Raw genomic sequence first — 17,895 nt, forward strand, 5'->3', positions numbered from 1 at the left:
AAGGATGAAAAAAAAAGACGCAAAAGAAAGAAAAAGAAGTTACCTCGGCACTGTCGTACTTCTTCTGATTTAAGAACAATGTAAATCGATGTACAACGTAGGCAGTGCATGCAGCCTTATATAGCATGGAAGAGATGACTTAAAAGAGTAAACTCCGATGTGGGATCATATGTTTTACAATTGTTTTCCGCATAGGATTCAGCTACTGCAATGTTTCTTCGAAGAAGGAGTCTAATCTCGGCGGCAATACAGGAATGCTAAAGCAACTCAGATTGTTATTGGGATTAAGGATCTTTCACGTGAAATGTATCTAATTATTACCATAAGAGAGAATTCGTTTCTTACTAGGAAATATAAATGTCATTGGCAGTTGCAATGTATATTAAAATGATAGTTTGCATGGTTGTGCCTTTGTCCTTGCTCAGTTATTACGTTGTTCAAGTAATTGAATGGATATACATGTAACAAATTGCATAGGTGATACTTGCATTCTAATCTGGCATGCGACAAATTTAATAGTCAGCCAATACTTCAAGTCTTGTCGGAGTGTAGATTTGTCGTAACCGAAAATGGGGCTTAGATAAAATGAAGTTAAATCTTCAAACAAGATGAAGTCATTAGCTTAGACGGTGTAATGGTCTTTGCTTCAGATAAAAGAAATCTTTGACTTAGACGGTGTGATGGTCTATGCCTTAGATAAAATGAAGTTAAATCTTCGAACAAGATGAAGTCATTAGCTTAGACGGTGTAATGGTCTTCGCTTCAGACGAAATAAATCTTTGGCCCAGACGGTGTAATGGTCTATGCCTTAGATAAAATGAAGTTAAATCTTCAAACAAGATGAAGTCATTAGCTTAGACGGTGTAATGGTCTTCGCTTCAGACAAAATAAATCTAGCCCGGACAGGGTAAAGGTCTATGCCTCAGATAAAATGAAGTTAAACAAGATGAAGTCATTGGCTCAGACGGTATAATGGTCTTCGCTTCAGATAATAAATCTTTGGCATAAACGGTGTGATGTTCTTTGCCTAAGATAAAATAAATCTTTGGCTTAGACGGTTAACGGTTAATGAGTACTCATCCCCTCACACTCCAAGATTGTCTTCTTCGTGCATGGATCATCTCGTTGAACAAGAACATATCTTTCTCGCTTGACCTACAAAAAAAATGACAAAAGAAGAAAAGCACAAGAAAAGAAGAAGAAATTACCTTCTCGTCAATGCTTCCAAGTCGTCAAAGGTAGACTCAAGTGGCTTGCAAATACTGCAAATTGATGCTCAATAAATATGAGCGTGGGGTTTATATAGATCTCCTATGAAGCTGATTGGGAAGTGAGATTTCGATGTGGGACATTGCTATAATTAGTTTTCTACAAGAACTTGACTAGTAAAGGCGGCAACAGCAATTAGTTTCCAACATGGAAAGAAACTCGAGGACGCATGTTTATCTCCTGGAATCCTTATTAGAGACAAAGAAGACTACCTTGCAAAGAATATAAGTTGCCAACGAATTCGTTTCGGACAGTAATTACGTGAATGTAATGAGATTACAACATATAGACTATAAACTTCAATCATTACAGTTTTGTCTTGTTCAAATATGAATTATCCTTAATACTTTTAAGGCAAAGTGCAAGTTAGCTGTGGAAATTATTCCGTTCGAAGCTCTAGTTTGACACTCGTGTTTGATTTTATTTTCTCGACTCAAATTTATTGTCTACAAATCAAGACCGAAAAATATTGCAACAATCGTAGTATTTGATTTTGAATATTTGAGTGTTACAATCTCTATGAGTCCTCTGATTCTTCCTTCCAATAGTAAATAAATTCAAGGGCCTTTGAGTTTGATCTTGAATTTGAATTTGATTTATCCGTCGCGAACACTTTGATTGTTGCCACGAATTGTATCACGAACAAGTAGCCTTGATCTTGAACACCTTGTATTTGATTTGACTTCGTTCTTGATCTTGACTTTGATTGCTTGAACTTGAACTTGATTTGTTCTTCGTTCTTGAGCCTGAACTTGATTTGTTCTTCGTTCTTGAGCTTGAACTTGAACTTGATTGCTTGAAGCTTGAAACTTGTGGAGGAATTTGCAGTGTTTGATCCACGAGCTCTTTCTTGCTTCTTGTTATAACTTCTGGTGTCTTTTCTGAGTTATGAAGACCCCTAGTTATAGTTGTGGAAGGGAAGAGTTGTGATAAGAACAAACTCTTTCCGACCAATCAAATTGAAGTATGAGATGGCCGCATTTGATTGGCCAAAACATGTCACTTGCACACGTGGCGCGATTTAATTGGCCTTTCAGTGTGACTGGGCATGCCTTGTCATTTTGACACGTGGCATGGTCCTATTGGCTCTTCCGCTTGACTTGGCGCGCCACGTCATTTGACACGTGGCACCAAACTGGGCCTCTAGGAGGATGACATCTTGGGCTTAACGAAGTGGGCTCATCACTTTAGCCCAGTCAAATGGGCTAGCCCAATGGATTAAGACTTATTTATTTAATCCATATATATTGGACTTATATAATTAATTCATTATATTAGCCCATATATTTATTTGGACCAATACATCTTGAATTTAAAATATAGTCCAAATTATTTTACATATTCAAAATTCTAATAAAATTTATATGCTTACAGTAGTCTTTCCATTTTTATTAGCTCTTGAAAGGTTAATAGGTTTAAGCGGTATATGCACATTAGGCAGCCTGGTGCACAAGGTATCCCGCGTTTACGAAAGGTCCGAGGAAGGGCCGCACCCTAAGGGGTGTGATGTAGACAGCCTACCATAATGCAAGCATTAGTGGGCAAGTGGCAGAGGCACATTATTTCTTGTAAATGTTTGTAAGTTGCTAATCTCCTTTTACCAGGAGTGGAGGTAGAAGCCAAATATAGGTTCGACCGAACTAAGTTACTTTTGTTCAAATAGTGTATTTATGTTAAGAAATTCATTAAGTATGTACTCATTGAACTTAGAACTCACCTATTAACATTTATAGTTGTCCTTCTAAAATTTAGAACACATAAAGTTGAAATCCTGCCTTCGCCTTTGCCTTTTACTCTGATATTCTTAGCTGAATTCTTTGTTGTATCCCTATTTCTTGATTTTCAATTTGATGGAAATAAATGTATGAACAATCATATAATGTAGATGAAATTGAACTTGCATCTGCTACTTTCCATTCTCAATTGCGTATCAATATGTCTTGAAATAAGCTCTAAGTTTTGGTTATATTCATATTACATGATTGGATGGATCTCGATCTCCGTTGTGTAGATTTGATTAGGATTGATTCTTAAGATCGAGCCCTAGTCAGAGGCGTGCCTATCGACACCTGTCAAAGTTTTCGGCCCTGAACTTGTAAAACTTTTAGACTCTTTAAAATGATCAGTATCATGCCATAACAAAGACAATCTCTTGTATAATTTGATGATAGTTAGACTTCACATCTATGTTTAATCTCTCTTGATGATGACAGGCTATAATTACGTATTTTAGTCGATTATTACACTCTAATTTACTGCACTTTAATTGAGTTTGAGCTTTAATCGCTAGTATTTTGCACTAATTGTATGTTTTATGCCTTGTAGGAGTGATTCCGAGCTATATAGATGTTATGGAATGAATTCAAGTGATTTGGAGCTTTAAAGTTTGAGTAAAAGTTCAAGGAATTAAGCCGGGATCGTGTTTGGGGGTCAACGGATGATAGTTAGAGCGAACGAAGACTCCAGTAGGCAGATTGCGCACTGTCTAGTAAAATAGACATAACTTTTTGCTCAAAACTCCATTTTGGCTCCACAATATATGGTTGGAAAGTTAACTCAAAGGGTTACAACTTTCATGTTTTACGTTTTTCCAAATTCGGAATGGAACAGGGTGAAAAATGCCCAGATTCGCGGCCGCGCTAGTTTTAGCGCACCCAGAAACAGAAAGTAAGTCAATTAGCGCGCCCAGATGCGCGGTCAAATGCGCTGCAGCGCTAGTTAAGCCCGGGAAAAGTGTCCTTTTTCACATTGGAGAAGGTATAATTGTTTGGGCCTAACCCTACTTGGTATATATACATAGGAGAACGTTTTTGAGAGCAATTTTTGACGAAGGAAGAGCACAGAGCCGCCGTGGAGGCCGGGTTTCATCTTTTCTTCCATCAAACTTAGTAATTTTTATGTTTCTTTGTATGATTTGTTGTTTTGCTACCATGTCTATGTGGAGCTAAACTTCACGTTCTAGGGTTGTGGTTCTTTCATGACTATTGTTATTCGGATATTGATTTTGATTGCTTAGTTTATCATATTGGTTTATTTATTCAATCCTGCACTTAATTATTTGATTGCTTGATCACCAATTGAATACTATCTACGAATCTAGAGTTGAACTCGAAAGTGGGAATTCTAGATTGCATATAGGATTGAGTAGAGCAAGTTCTTGAACCTGGGCCTCGGGGAACGGATTCGCGGTTAGGATAGACATATACCTAATTGCCTTGCTTGGTTAATTTACAAGAATTATAAATGCGTTCTTGTTGATTCTAACTCCATAGACATATAGGCGTTAGGTTAGCTTGAATAGGCGAGTAAGAACTCGACAGATTCTTATGAGCAATATTAACCTTGTCAACCAATAAACTAGATAAATTAGTTAGTCAATTCAATTGAAGAATACAATAGGAATGTTAGATAGCCCATAACCCTAGATCGTTTTCATTACATTGATACCATAAAAATCTGCTCTTTCTCTGTCCAAAGTTCATTATTTGTTTTTATTTATTTTAATTAGTTTAGAATCAAATATTTCTAGGTTTAATTCTTGTTTAGATAATTAGGATAGTCTAATTTAGTTAATAGTTAATCACAAGTCCTCGTGGGTTCGACATCCGACTTTTAGTCACTTTATTACTTGACGACCGCGTATATTTGCGTGTGCGTTTGGCCGCAACACTTGACTTCAAAGAAAATGAATAAAATGAAGCACCAAATTAGTACAACAATCTCTTGTATAATTTTGGTCTTTTTGGAAACCAAGCTCAATTTGATCTCAATTTTTTTGGTTTAACCATCTCGTATCCGATAGTCATTGGCTCGACTAATTCAGATTCACGCCGCATAAAGTCTATTAAGGGATAAGCACTCCCGATACTTGATTTTATATTTATTTATTGTTTTGGATTTTTGTATATAGTCTTGGAATTAGCTAGTATAAGTTTTGTTTGCTGTCCAAATGAATGGCAAGGATTTCTAAGTTTGTGCTTTAAAACCAGTTGCATTTGATGCTAATTTTGGCATCATATGGTCTTCAAGTTGTTCTCTTTTGATTGTGCTGCATTTTTCTTCATCATTTCTCTCTGATTTGTGATCTTCTTTTCCCCATAAGAGCAAGTAAAGGCCAACAATGACTATTACTGCTCCTATTATGCTGAAAAAATGTGAAGAAAAAAGTGTATATTTAGAACAAGAAATTATACCATATATATACTAAGTCCGCATCAATTGTTACACAGAGTAGTGAATGTAGGGGAGAAATTCAAAAATAGCCAGCTTTACAGGTGGTCGATTAAAAATAGCTCAGTTTCATAAGTAATCGAAATTTAGCCACTTTTGATGTAAAGATAAATCTGAGTGAAAACACTGTTCAAAACCCGGAAAATACGCCAGTATATTATGCTGGAGTTCTAGCATAAGTATACTTGAACTCCAGCATATTATACTGGAGTTCCAGGATAAGTATGCTGGAACTCCAGCATAATATGCTGGAAGTTCATACACAGGTGCACCGAACTCCAGTATATTATGCTGGACCGGTCTCTGTTGCAGCAAAATAGTGGCTATTTTTCATTGACTTGATAAATGCTGGCTATTTTTGAATGACCAGTTCTAAAACTGGCTAGACCGTGCTATTTTTACTGAATGTAGTAGTAATATACAGTCACTAATTTAACTTCTTGGGTAAAGATTCTTTACCCCTGAAGTTTCGATTTGTCCTTCGTTTACCTTTCACTTTCAGCCAATGAAAGTCATGCATCGTCAATTTCGTCTCGTATTTGCCCCTCTCTATAATGGTTGTCCAGCTTGGCTCTAATAATTGACACGATGGAGCCACGTAGACGAACTAAAGATCCAAATTTATTCCTAAACTATCATATTACTCTATAGTATGTATTATGTAGCCTCTTCTACAATATATTGCGACTTGTCCCTGAACAATTAAAAAAAGTTCAAGTATACCCCTAAACAATTATAAGGTCCAAATATACCCTACGTGTCGTGACCAATTTTTCCAGGGTAGAAAATCGTTAGTGGGAGGGGCATATTTGAGATGAAAGATAACGATGGGGCCCTATAGGCTGAAAGGCAAATGGAGGTTATATATAAAGACAAATCGCAAGCGTTGTCATCAGCTCGTGTTGTATGGTGTTGGGTTAAGTCACATAACGAACGCAACCCGTAAAGGTATATTTGGAGCTTTTCCCTAAGTTCTTTAATCCATCTCTATTCTCCTCACACTCACAAAAAGAAAAGAGAAAACAAGAAAGAGTTGTTTACCTGCCCATATATAGCTTTTCCCCAAAGACAAAGTATGCTAGAATTGCCACTAATATAGTTGATAGTGGATTGAACATAGTTACAAAAACAGGTCCCTTTTGCTCAGTGCACCAAAGTTGAATAAACACCACTAAACCAGAGATCACTATACCCTGTTTTAAATAAAAAACAACACATTAAAGTTTGTCACATCCAAATTAAGTTTCAACAACAACAACAAAAGAATGGCAGCCGGTGCACTAAGTTCCCGCTATGTGCGGAGTCCGGGGAAGGGTCGGACCACAAAAGTCTATTATACGCAGTCCCACAAGTGGAGTCTCCGGAAGATAGTGTGTATGCAGACCTTACCCTTACTCCGAGGGAGTAGAGAGTCTGTTTCCGGTAGACCCTCGGCTCAAGAAGACGAAAAGAGAGACAATTTATCAATACTATCAACAGAAAATAATAGAAATAATGACAGCAACATTAGAACAAGAGAATAGGTGAAAAATAATAACAATAACCAGTAAATAAGGCCCGGCACAATGAATCCAAATTAAGTTTCATTAGAGAAATAATTGAACCCTTCTTACACCATATATTGTTGACCAAAAATCAATGTTGAAACCAATGGTCCAAGCAGCTCTTTTATGTTGTACAATGACTGTATAGAAAGCTGATTGTGCTGCTCCAACAAAACTCATCCATGTAGTTAGTGACAATTGTGCTGGATATCTTTTTAGTGTGTAAGCCTGTAAAATTTTTAGGTAAACTAGTTAGAAAAAGAATTTCACTTTGAAGATGTAACAAGTTTATGTGTATAAATCTACTAAAATTGCAAACAAATTGTATATCTGAACTCATACTTATAAAAATACAATAGATTTAATGCTAAGAATCTTAAATATTTAACCCATAAAGCGTAAAATATTGGATCCACCTCTGATAACAGTCTAACGCCAGAGGCGGATCCAGGATTTAAATTTTATGGGTTCAGATTCGCAATTCTACCATTTCTCATCTAATTTAATGGGTAAAAAATTTTATTTGTACATATATAATGATTTTTTGGACAAAAATACAGGGTATGAGCGAAAGCTATGGGTTCAGTTGAACCCATAGCTTCTACGCTAGATACGCCTCTGTCTAACGCTCGCTAAGTGAACCTTTAACCCCGAGCATAAATCAAGAAAAATAGAAAAAACACATAATGAAGATCCAAGTGTCTCCGTACTGTTAAACGCATGCAAAATGGGGTGTCGGGAAGCCCCTGTACAGTAGCGGAGTCAGGAGTTCATACAAGGGGATTCAAAATATACTAGTATGTCGTAGTCGAGATTTGAACTGTGAATTAAAACAACCTTTGAACCCCCTTAACCTTTTACACTAAAAAATTTTCAAGGAGATTCGACAGTTTATATGTAATTGAAAAGTTTGCACAGTATAATTTTTCGGCGAATAGGATGAAATTGGACCCCTTTACCTGCATGATGTACCATATGGACCATGTAATGCAGCTAGCAACAGTCAAAATGGAGCCTTTCAACCAATTTTCATGCACAAAACTGCCACCTCTTTGCATATAGATGAGTGGTTGCCATAGGTTTTTCAGACAAACTCCTTTGTACAATGTCATTGTCATTACACCAGCCAATGAAACCAATGTTCCTAAGATTTTTGCTATTCCCCTAGGATCTCCAACATTAACAACTTCCAACCTAGTAAAATTAAAAAAGAAAAATTGAGTTTAAGTTCTATCCACTGTCAGTATAAAGGATATTTACACTACCAGGTCACTAAATAAGTAATAGCAGATAACATCTATTAAATAGGGCAACTCGGTGCACTAAGCTCCCGCTATGCGCGGGGTCGGGGGAAGGGCCGGTTAATACGATTCTATTGTACGCAGCCTTACCCTGCATTTCTGCAAGAGACTGTTTCCACGGCTGAATAGGTAATAGCAGATAACATCGATTAGTAAACTAAATTAAATGTTAAGTGACATGTTATAGCATGTCAAATCACATTGATGGTGTAAAGATTTTTACACTATCAGCCGTGGTGGAGCTACATAGCTCCAAGAAGTGTCAACTGACACTCTTTCGCTGAAAAAATACACTGTTTAGGTAAGTAAAAATTGTTCTTTTATGTATATATAATATATATTTTATTCCCTTGGCTTCTTCATGTATTTAATTCTTTAAATTTTGACATGTCTTAGTGAAAATTCTAGTTCCGTTAGTAACTGCCTGTATATATAACTTAAATCCTTTTAATTGATGAGTTTAAGTTCAGCACACTGAGTTGAAGTAAACACTCCATAGTTAGATTTTAGTTTCATAAACTGTTAATTTTTGCATTCTTTTCTTGAAATTATTGAGATTTAATTACCTGAGTATTACTGCTAATACAAAGGTTAGTGCAGCAATAGTGTTGACCATAGAAGATACAAAAGTTGGAGAAGTGAAATTCAAGCTCACAAAGTACATATTCAACGTCAAACTCACTCTGAAATGAAGAAAAAATTGTTAGTAATTTTTTTTCCTCAAATCTATATTTCAAAAGGATGATATGATTGATGTTTAACTGAGCTTACCCCATAAGAGAAAGTACAAAGATTTCCAATAGCAAAGACAAAGTTAACTTTGGTCTTGTTTGTCTGCATAAAAGAAACAAAACCCTTTAGATAGTACTCTTCGTAGTTTGATTATGCACGAAATTTATATGGAGTAATCTGATTATGCACGAAATTTAAGAAAGACATAAAGATTTTTGGACGTCGTAGTCTTAAATATATCATAATATTTGTGTGGCTATAAAAGCTTCTCATTAAAAATAAAGTAAAGAGTTTGAGTTAAATTATTTTCAGACTAAAAAGTGTGTCAATCCTTTTAACTGACTTGTAAGGAAATAGTATCACATAAAATGGAACAGAGGGAGACAATAGCTTGAAGCATTTCATAGCAGTTTCCCCTCCCTCCCTAAAAAGGATATATTAACGATTATGCATTGATTTTGCACTATCAGGTCACTTGAAAGATAATAACATATAATTATTCTATAATAAGTAGTACCCGTTACCGAAAAAAATAAAGCAGATAACCTGCTATAACAGTTGAATTATACTGAAAGTTATCTCCGTGTGACCCATAGGTCACGGGTTCGAATCGTGGAAATAGCCACTAATACTTTCATTTGGTTAGACTATATCTATATCACACCTCTTGGGATACGGTTCTTTGCCAGACCGATACTTTGTGCACCGAGTTGCTTTGTTTTACTGCATGTATTTGGATTAGAGAAAAGTGATATATACATACCTTTCGAGAAAATAGGCAAATGGTAACATAACTAAACCACCAACAATATGCCGATAAGTAACGTAGACATGAGGATTCATCCCATGATTGAAGGAAGCTTCAGTTATGAAATACAGAAAAGTATAGCAAATCTGAGCTAAAATCATAAGAAAATGAGGTTTAAACTTCTTGAAAATGCCCATAATAGCCATCTTCTTGTCTTTGACAAATTACTAATACAATAAGATCAAGAATTTAAATACCAGAAAATATAGACAATTTGTAAGAATGGGATCTTGTTCTTGATCAACATATTCTTATGATAATCTGACACTATTCTCCAATATAAGGATAGAATATAATATGTTTCTTGTTTTTTCTTTGTAAAGAAAAGCAAAAACTTTGAGAAAAGATTTAAAGAATGGAGAAAATAAAATATTCTAGTGATGAATTATTCTTGAATATTTAATTAGAAAAGACATAAAAAGTCATTCAACAAACATTCCACCACCTGAAATGACAAAAGGAGTGCAAGATTATTGCATTATAGATTGTACGTGTAATAGTTATTCCTCCTTTATATAAGGAGTATTGTCCTTCATCTATGTGTAGTCGCGGAGCTACAGTATTAGTTACGGGTTCAGACGAATCTTGTAGCTTTTGCTTGGACACTGTATTTGTATTAGAAAATTCGTTAAATTTCAAAATTCTGATTCCGTCTTTGTTCATTTAAGAGTTAGGGGAGTGTTGGAAGAGAGTTGTGAAAAACTAAGTTTTCTCGAAGAGCCATTTGTATAAACCTCTTTTGTAAGTGTAATGAAGGTTGGATAAAAAAGTGTGATTGTTAAGTTATTCTCGGCATAATTTTGGGATCCACTCCTTTAATTTTGAATCGTCTTTATCATCATGCATACAGTAGATTGCTCCACTAATTAAAAAAATAGGTTTGATGATGGAACCACATAAAATTCTTTTGCAATTTAGGGTACGTTTGAGAAGTGCTGGTAACATAGAAAATGCGAATGTAGCATGTGTATCCCGTATTCACACAAGGTCCGAGGAAGAGTCGCAGCCAAAAGGTGTGATTTAGACAGTCTACCTTAATGCAAGCACTAGAGGCTGCTTTCACGGCTCGAACCTGTGACCTATAGGTTATACGAAGACAACTTTATCATTATTCCTAGGCTCCCTTTCAATACAAAATATCCATCTATATAAAATAAAAAATCATAAGACTTTCTCGGCAACAAAAGAAATATTAACAAAATGAGCCAATGATGGATTTCGCACCACAAAATAAGTCGAGAAACCAAGGAGGTTCGCAATATTGACAACTACCTATACAACATGCAATTGTAGCCTTTTGTTTGCCAATTTGCCACGAAAAATGCAACGCTATATGGATGACTAATACTATAGATTGATTAATAAACTAATCCAACTACGTATCCATGTTACAAAGATTTACTCAACACGTACATTAACAATCATGTTCCAAAGATGAGCATACTTCAACATTAAATTTACATGAAGTCAGAGGCGGCCCGACGAATTTTGTAGCCTAAAGCTAAATTTTATGAGGGGCCTTAACTTTTCTTTTTCCAAAAAAGAAATTATGATTTTTTAATTTGAAGTATATTTTTTTCGTTCTTTTAGATGCAAAGTTATGAATAATTTCAAAATCTATTTTGAAGTGAAAAACAGTATAAAAAGTAATCAACTCTAAAGGACTATTCGAGAGATTATGAGATTTCATTATCAACATTTTTATCAAATCGTTTCTTCCTATATATCACACGTTTCTTACGAATTCGAGTTCGATATTCATTTCAAATACAATTTCCTTGACAGAAATCATAGTAGTTACAAATCATTCTTCTCTATATTTGTTAAAGAAAGAAAACAAACATTTTCACTTCACGGGCCTTTTTTTAAAATTTATACATAGCTTATTAGATGTAACAAAAAATGAGGCCCTGCCCCTACAAATGTGGGGCCTAAAGCATTTGTTTTACCTGCTTTAGGGAAGGCCCGCCCCTACATGAAGATGAACGAAATGGAATGCATAGTTTACCTTGACCTTGAGCAGAGGCGGAGCCAGGATTTAAATTTTATGAGATCTTAAATTATCATCGAACTCATAGCTCGTCTCTTTACAGGGCTCGCAACTAAATATTTTTAGATATTCACAAAATTTTCTCATATAAATATAGGCTCTAAGCAAAAGCTACTGTATTCGTCTGAACCTGTATCAATTTCTCTAGCTTCGCCTCTAACCTTTGAGATATGTCGAACACGGGCAACTTTTTACACACTAAACCTACTTGAATGCCGGAATAACTATAACTGCAACATGAAGGATGTGGTGCAGTGGATGGGACTGCTCTCCCCTTAACCAGAGGTCTCGAGTTCGAGCCCTGGGTATGGAAAAATCCTTGGTAGGGAGCGTTTCCCCCCGAATGGGGCCCTACGCGGTGTGAATCTGGATATAGTCGGGCTCCAATGCGTGTACCGGATACTGGGTGGGGGAAAAAAACTAAAAATTCGTTTAGTTGACTCTTTATCTGTGTGCTATAAGGGGTATATGCTGCAGTTGCCAGCATCAGAAAATATCATAAATGCCAATTCTTTAAATTTATTCGAAATATATAAAGTCCAAAAGCTAAATATAATGTGATCAACTACCTTTTGCTACTGCTCCCTTGATGAATGACCAAGAGAATAATGTGAAATACAAAGAATATAAGATAAGGTGCTAGAAAATATAAAACGATAACATCATTTTATGTTCAAAGAATTTATCCCCAGATGCTAAAAATCCAAGAATATATGAGAATTGCATCTGGGGTGGGAAAAGAATGATGGCCGAATTAGAATTGAGAAGATGCAATGGAGAGAATTTTCTAAATTTTGTAATAAAAACATCAATGTTATTTATTACGTATTATTTTTCCTAATTGGGAAAGGAAAAGAAAATAAGGCAACTAGTGGCCAACAAATATATTTCCCCTTTATATTGGTTTTAAGGGAAAAAAACAAAAGGAAAATGAAGCTCACTCTTATTTTTGTCTTCACTATTTTTGTTGGATTTACTTTTCTCTTCCATTATTATAAGATTTCTCCACTGTCTTTTACTCCTTGAGCCATACATAATAAGTAAGAAGAATTAACACCAGGTAGTCACTCTAAAGGGCTACTATTTAGGAATTAGTCAGTGCATCCTGAATTTCAATTTTTGAGTTCGAATTTTCAAGACAAAAATATCCTGAATTGTCATGAAGTTAGGATTTTTAGTTTAAAATTTCAGAACAAAATAAGTACTTGTTAATTTCTAAATAGCATCACTGTGAATGGCTATATATTGATTTGACCAAATAGGACACTTCGGTGCAAATCGACAAGAGCAGACCAGAAAGCTAGAATGTGAGAACCAACAAAAGCTATCAAATAAACTACAGCAGAAGCAATTGCTATTTCAGTAGTCAAATGTAAGTGTTTTCAACTAAATGTCCCCTATTTTTTGGACTAATTGATGTCTAAATCCATTTTCTAAAGAGTGAAACTTACATCCTCAGAAAAACGAGATAACATAAACGAGCTACAAAGTTTGGAAATTCAACCAAAAGAGAGCAAAATGAGAGTGCAGTAAAACTGCAAAATACAACGCTTACAAGAAACTCTTCAGGGGCTATGGCGTGCTGTGAATCAATCACAAGAAATTGAACCTATCTCGTCCTTTAAACTGTTTTTGTCTTAGGAGCCTTCTTCTTTATGGATCTCCTAGGCATAGAGTTCTTCATGCCGATAAAGAAGAACAGTGCGCCAAGGAGTGCCAAGCTCTGTCCAAAAAGATAGTGCAAAATACACTACTTAATAAACCTTGCAAAGTTTTGCAATAGCAATTTGGTAATGAATGGAAGAAATAAAAATCTAAAGAGACATCCTTTAGCTTACCTGAGTAAACTTGACAAAAAGTTGAGCAAACTCTTTCTTGTCAACATCATAGTTGTAGAAGTCATACAAGATGGGAGTAGTAATGGCCTGATGCAAAAGCTTCATTGAGCAAAAACCAAGATCAAGATGCAGTCAGCAAGATGAAACAAGCAAAGTTCAAATAATTCATAAAGCAACTTCGACAAATAATTTAAGGAAATAGAAGATACACACCAGGATGTAAGCTCCAAGAGAGCTACCAAAGACAAAAAGAAGGCTTCCAAGACCCTTCATAACTAAGGCCCCCAACACTAGGTGTTTCATCTGTGAATGACATATGTTAAGTTAGAGAGAGCAAGAGAGACAATTGTTAAAACTAGATTCAATTCAGCAAAGCCGAATTGTTACCTCTACATGTGGTACATGCAATCCAGTGTGTGTCGTCACATGCTTTGAGAAAACATTGAACTTTGGACTTAAAGCCTTTGCTGCTGACCCACCGTCAACCCCAAATTCGCTGAATCTATAAACAGCTATCGTATATGAGGCATGTATGCAATTAAGAATTACAGAATTCACAATGTAATTTTTTTCATTATGGCTAACAGCTTTTTCAATATTTTCCGACACCTTAAAAAAATATGAAATAAAAAGAAGGCAAATACAGGCAAATTTGGGGTACATATGTCAGCGGGTAGATACTAGATACAACTCCAATATTGCTCCATAAACAAGCCTACAGCTCTGCTCGATGGAAAAGTATCCAGATCTATCAATTTATATCTTCCCAGAAGCATTTCAGCAAATTTCTGGTGAATGAGCAGCATGATTGAACCTGATTATCATCATAAGTATGAATTTATCTCTATAACGTTTGTTTGACTAATTTTTCCTCCTAAACGAGGATTCTACATAAAGGATAGGAGCACAACTTGCTGGCCAATATAACTGATTGTGACGTTGCAGCATTAAGTTCCGCACCTTGGTACTTATTCCCCCAAACTAACAGCTTCTTTTACACAGACATGTCCCAGGAACATAAAAAATATAGGCAAGTCAACAAACAGAAAAGATTTTCATATATGATCCATTTCCGTCAAACCAGTAAGTTAATGTTGAGCGTCTGACAAGATCTGGAACTGAATTTTGTATGTTTAGCATGAAAAGACTTCACACATAGCAGTTCAGCTCAAGATCTGTATTACAACATAACACAAGCAACAGGCGAGGTTGGACTGTTAACTCCGAGAAGAATAATGTTACAACCCCCAATGCCATTCTAAATGTCGTAGCAGCAAAATAGATTTGATTCAAAATAAGTGTCATTTTAGGAAACCAAGAAGGCGTTAATTTTTGTCCCTCAATCTACCCTTTCTCCAATAAATGATTTTCAAACATGTCTCTCAACAGTTATTACTCATTTTAAGGAGATATAATAAAGGTAATTTAGTCAAACAACTCTTATGATTAATGCTATTAAATGATTTATCAGTCATTTGCAAACCTATTAAGAAAATCATTTAATAGCATTAATCATAATGGATATTTGACTACATTACCCTTATCAATAAGGGTGGAATTAGAAAAGAAAACAATGCCTTCTTTTCTTATAAAAGGACAAATATTTTGGAACAATTTTTAGTACAAATATCGGGCACCTCTTACGACTCTTACAAACTATAGATAACAAATTTTGATCAGTGTTAACAATCAAAACTTTACAAGTCAATGTTTCTTTTTTTATGGTAAAACTTTTCAATCTATGCAAAACTTTAGACAAATTCACTCCCAAGCAATAGCTTTTGCAACTCTGGCAATTTGGCTTAAAAAGTGACTTTTAAGCACTTCTGCTTAAAAGCACTTTTTAAGTGTTGCAGCTTATTTTATAAATAATCAGTTACGTGTTTGGATAAAAGTTTCATAGCTTCAGATTTTGGGGTAACATGTAAACTCATTGAAATATTTGATTTACAATATAGTTTCGGCAATTAAACAAAGGACGGATTCAACAACAAAAAATAAAATAACTGTTTGGAACCAGTAAAAGCTAAAGAATAATATTTACAAAATATTGGAATGTTCAAATATTTATTTAAGAAGCTACTGTTTGCTTCACTTTTATAACTTCAAAAAAGCTGACTATTAGTGAACGATAGCAGCAACGATATACTAATTGAAAGTGGTGACGAGAATTGACACTTTAATTAGTAAGGGAAGGGTAGTTTTGGGGTTTAGAAAAAGTGAAAGGAATAGTAAGGTAAATTACTTGGTCAAACATAAAGAGCTTAGCCACACACCCTCTTATTGTTATATCTCAACTAATACTGCAGACAGCGAGGTATCATAAAATAGCCTTCTATATAAATATAAAAGTAGCATTCAATTATATATATTAACAATGCTGATATGTTTTATACTTAGTGTAATTTAACTTGTAATAGTAGGTTACTCAATATTTTTACCAAGTTAACATTTAATGCCTACCACGGAGATTTCCTGAAAAGTGACCTTATTCTGCGATCACCTAATAAGTGACTTGATTGTGCAAATATTCTTTACACCGTTAGTGCATAGAACTTAGATTATATATAAGAAAACCTACCTCTTCAATTGGATCGATACATAGATAGCGACAAACAAACGCAATCATTCCACCAAACGTGCTTAACTACCAATGTAATTAGTAATTATAAGCTAAAACAATTAAACAATTAGCTGATCAAAAGCCATATGAACAAATTCTAAAGAGCATAAATTCTATGCACTGACGGTGTAAAAAATATTTATACAATCAAGTCACTTATTAGGTAATTACAAGTAATCTCTTGATAAGCGTTATTTCATAATATGGTAAAAATGATAACCAACATGCTATCACACGTTCTATAGCTGACAGTGTAAAAACATTTTACATAATCAGGTAAATTATTAGGTAATTACAAGTAACTCTTGATAAATACTACTTCATCCATCCCAATTTGTTTGATACAACTCGAATTTCAAAGAGTCAAACGAGTTTTTTTTATCACTATTATTTCATATACCTTTTAAGTATTTTAAATTGTTAATTATTGTAACTTATAATACTTTTTATGTAGTTTCCAAATATGTAAATTTTATTTCAAAACACTTAAGATTCTACGTCCAATTCATAGTCAAATTTGAGATGTTTGATTCTCAAAATATGAATTATATCAAACAATTTAGGATAGAAGGAGTAATTAGTAATCTAATAAAAATGGTAGGTAACATGTTATTACAATTAAAGTACACTGATAATGTAAACAATATTTATACTATCAGTGTATATAGCTTAAATTCCTAAAACTTCAGTTTCAATTCTAGTCAACTAGTTCATCTAAATTCTACTAGATCCAACTCCTCATACACTAATTCTAACTCAGGACAGAACCCTAGCTAACTAAAGAAAATTCAATTAACTATATACCAAACTAAAAAAATAACGATAAATAACTCAATGCAAGTTAACAATAAAACTTCAGTTCCAACTCTAGTCTACTAGTTCATCTAAATTGCACTAGATCCAACTCATCTTATACTAGTTCTAACCAAGGAGAACCACATAGCAAACTAAAACATGACGATAAATAACTCAATGCAGGTTAATAATACCAGATAAAGTTGTATAAATATTGAAAATACATAAATAACACCAAAAAAGAGTGAAAAATAGAGTAGATCTGAACTAAGCTAACGATGAAGTTTCTTACTCTTGATAAGCGGAGAGAACGAAGATTGATACGAAGAGAAGCCTCCCTGTGAATGATAAGAACGCCATTACTGTACTGACGGCTTTCTCTCTCTAGAAAACAAAGACTTTTAGAGATTCAAAAAGGAGAGAGAAACCAAGGGACTTCTACTGGATTAGCAGTTTGATTTATTTATTTATAGGTGAAATAACAGTACAGTTTATAAAAAGACATAAAATTAATTTATTTTTTATTTTTTTAAAAATTTTGGCTGTTTGATTAATTTGGTAATTTCCCTCCAATACCGCGCTATAAGTATTTGATATTCAGATTGCAAACGCGCGCGAGTAGAATAATAGAATGTACTCGCTTTAGGGACAATAGATCGAAGGGGACACGTTTTGCGACCAATAACATTTGGTCAAGTGATGTAT

General features: G+C 34.6%; 2 protein-coding genes across 3 annotated transcripts; both read right to left on the minus strand.

Moving 5' to 3' along the window:
* Window positions 1–4,961: 4,961 nt before the first annotated feature.
* On the minus strand, window positions 4,962–10,581 carry LOC109210410 (WAT1-related protein At5g07050-like). Of its 2 annotated transcripts, none has more exons than XM_019373822.1 (7): window positions 10,330–10,581; window positions 9,116–9,178; window positions 8,911–9,027; window positions 8,003–8,237; window positions 7,113–7,271; window positions 6,541–6,692; window positions 4,962–5,413 (listed from the first exon to the last, which is right to left on the minus strand). In XM_019373822.1, exons 1-7 carry the CDS (start codon window positions 10,545–10,547, stop codon window positions 5,236–5,238), a joined length of 1,122 nt encoding a protein of 373 aa, XP_019229367.1. In that variant the 5' UTR covers window positions 10,548–10,581; the 3' UTR covers window positions 4,962–5,235. The 2 variants fall into 2 exon arrangements, with proteins under 2 accessions (XP_019229367.1, XP_019229368.1); XM_019373823.1 differs by lacking the exon at window positions 10,330–10,581 and adding an exon at window positions 9,840–10,314.
* Window positions 10,582–13,247: 2,666 nt separating this feature from the next.
* LOC109210411 lies at window positions 13,248–17,651 on the minus strand. The gene is made up of 5 exons (XM_019373824.1): window positions 17,483–17,651; window positions 14,160–14,274; window positions 13,986–14,075; window positions 13,773–13,871; window positions 13,248–13,657 (listed from the first exon to the last, which is right to left on the minus strand). Exons 1-5 carry the CDS (start codon window positions 17,548–17,550, stop codon window positions 13,556–13,558), a joined length of 474 nt encoding a protein of 157 aa, XP_019229369.1. The 5' UTR covers window positions 17,551–17,651; the 3' UTR covers window positions 13,248–13,555.
* Between the last annotated feature and the right edge of the window lie 244 nt (window positions 17,652–17,895).

Source organism: Nicotiana attenuata, unplaced genomic scaffold (genome assembly GCF_001879085.1).
Source record: "Nicotiana attenuata strain UT unplaced genomic scaffold, NIATTr2, whole genome shotgun sequence".
Taxonomy (NCBI): domain Eukaryota; kingdom Viridiplantae; phylum Streptophyta; class Magnoliopsida; order Solanales; family Solanaceae; genus Nicotiana; species Nicotiana attenuata.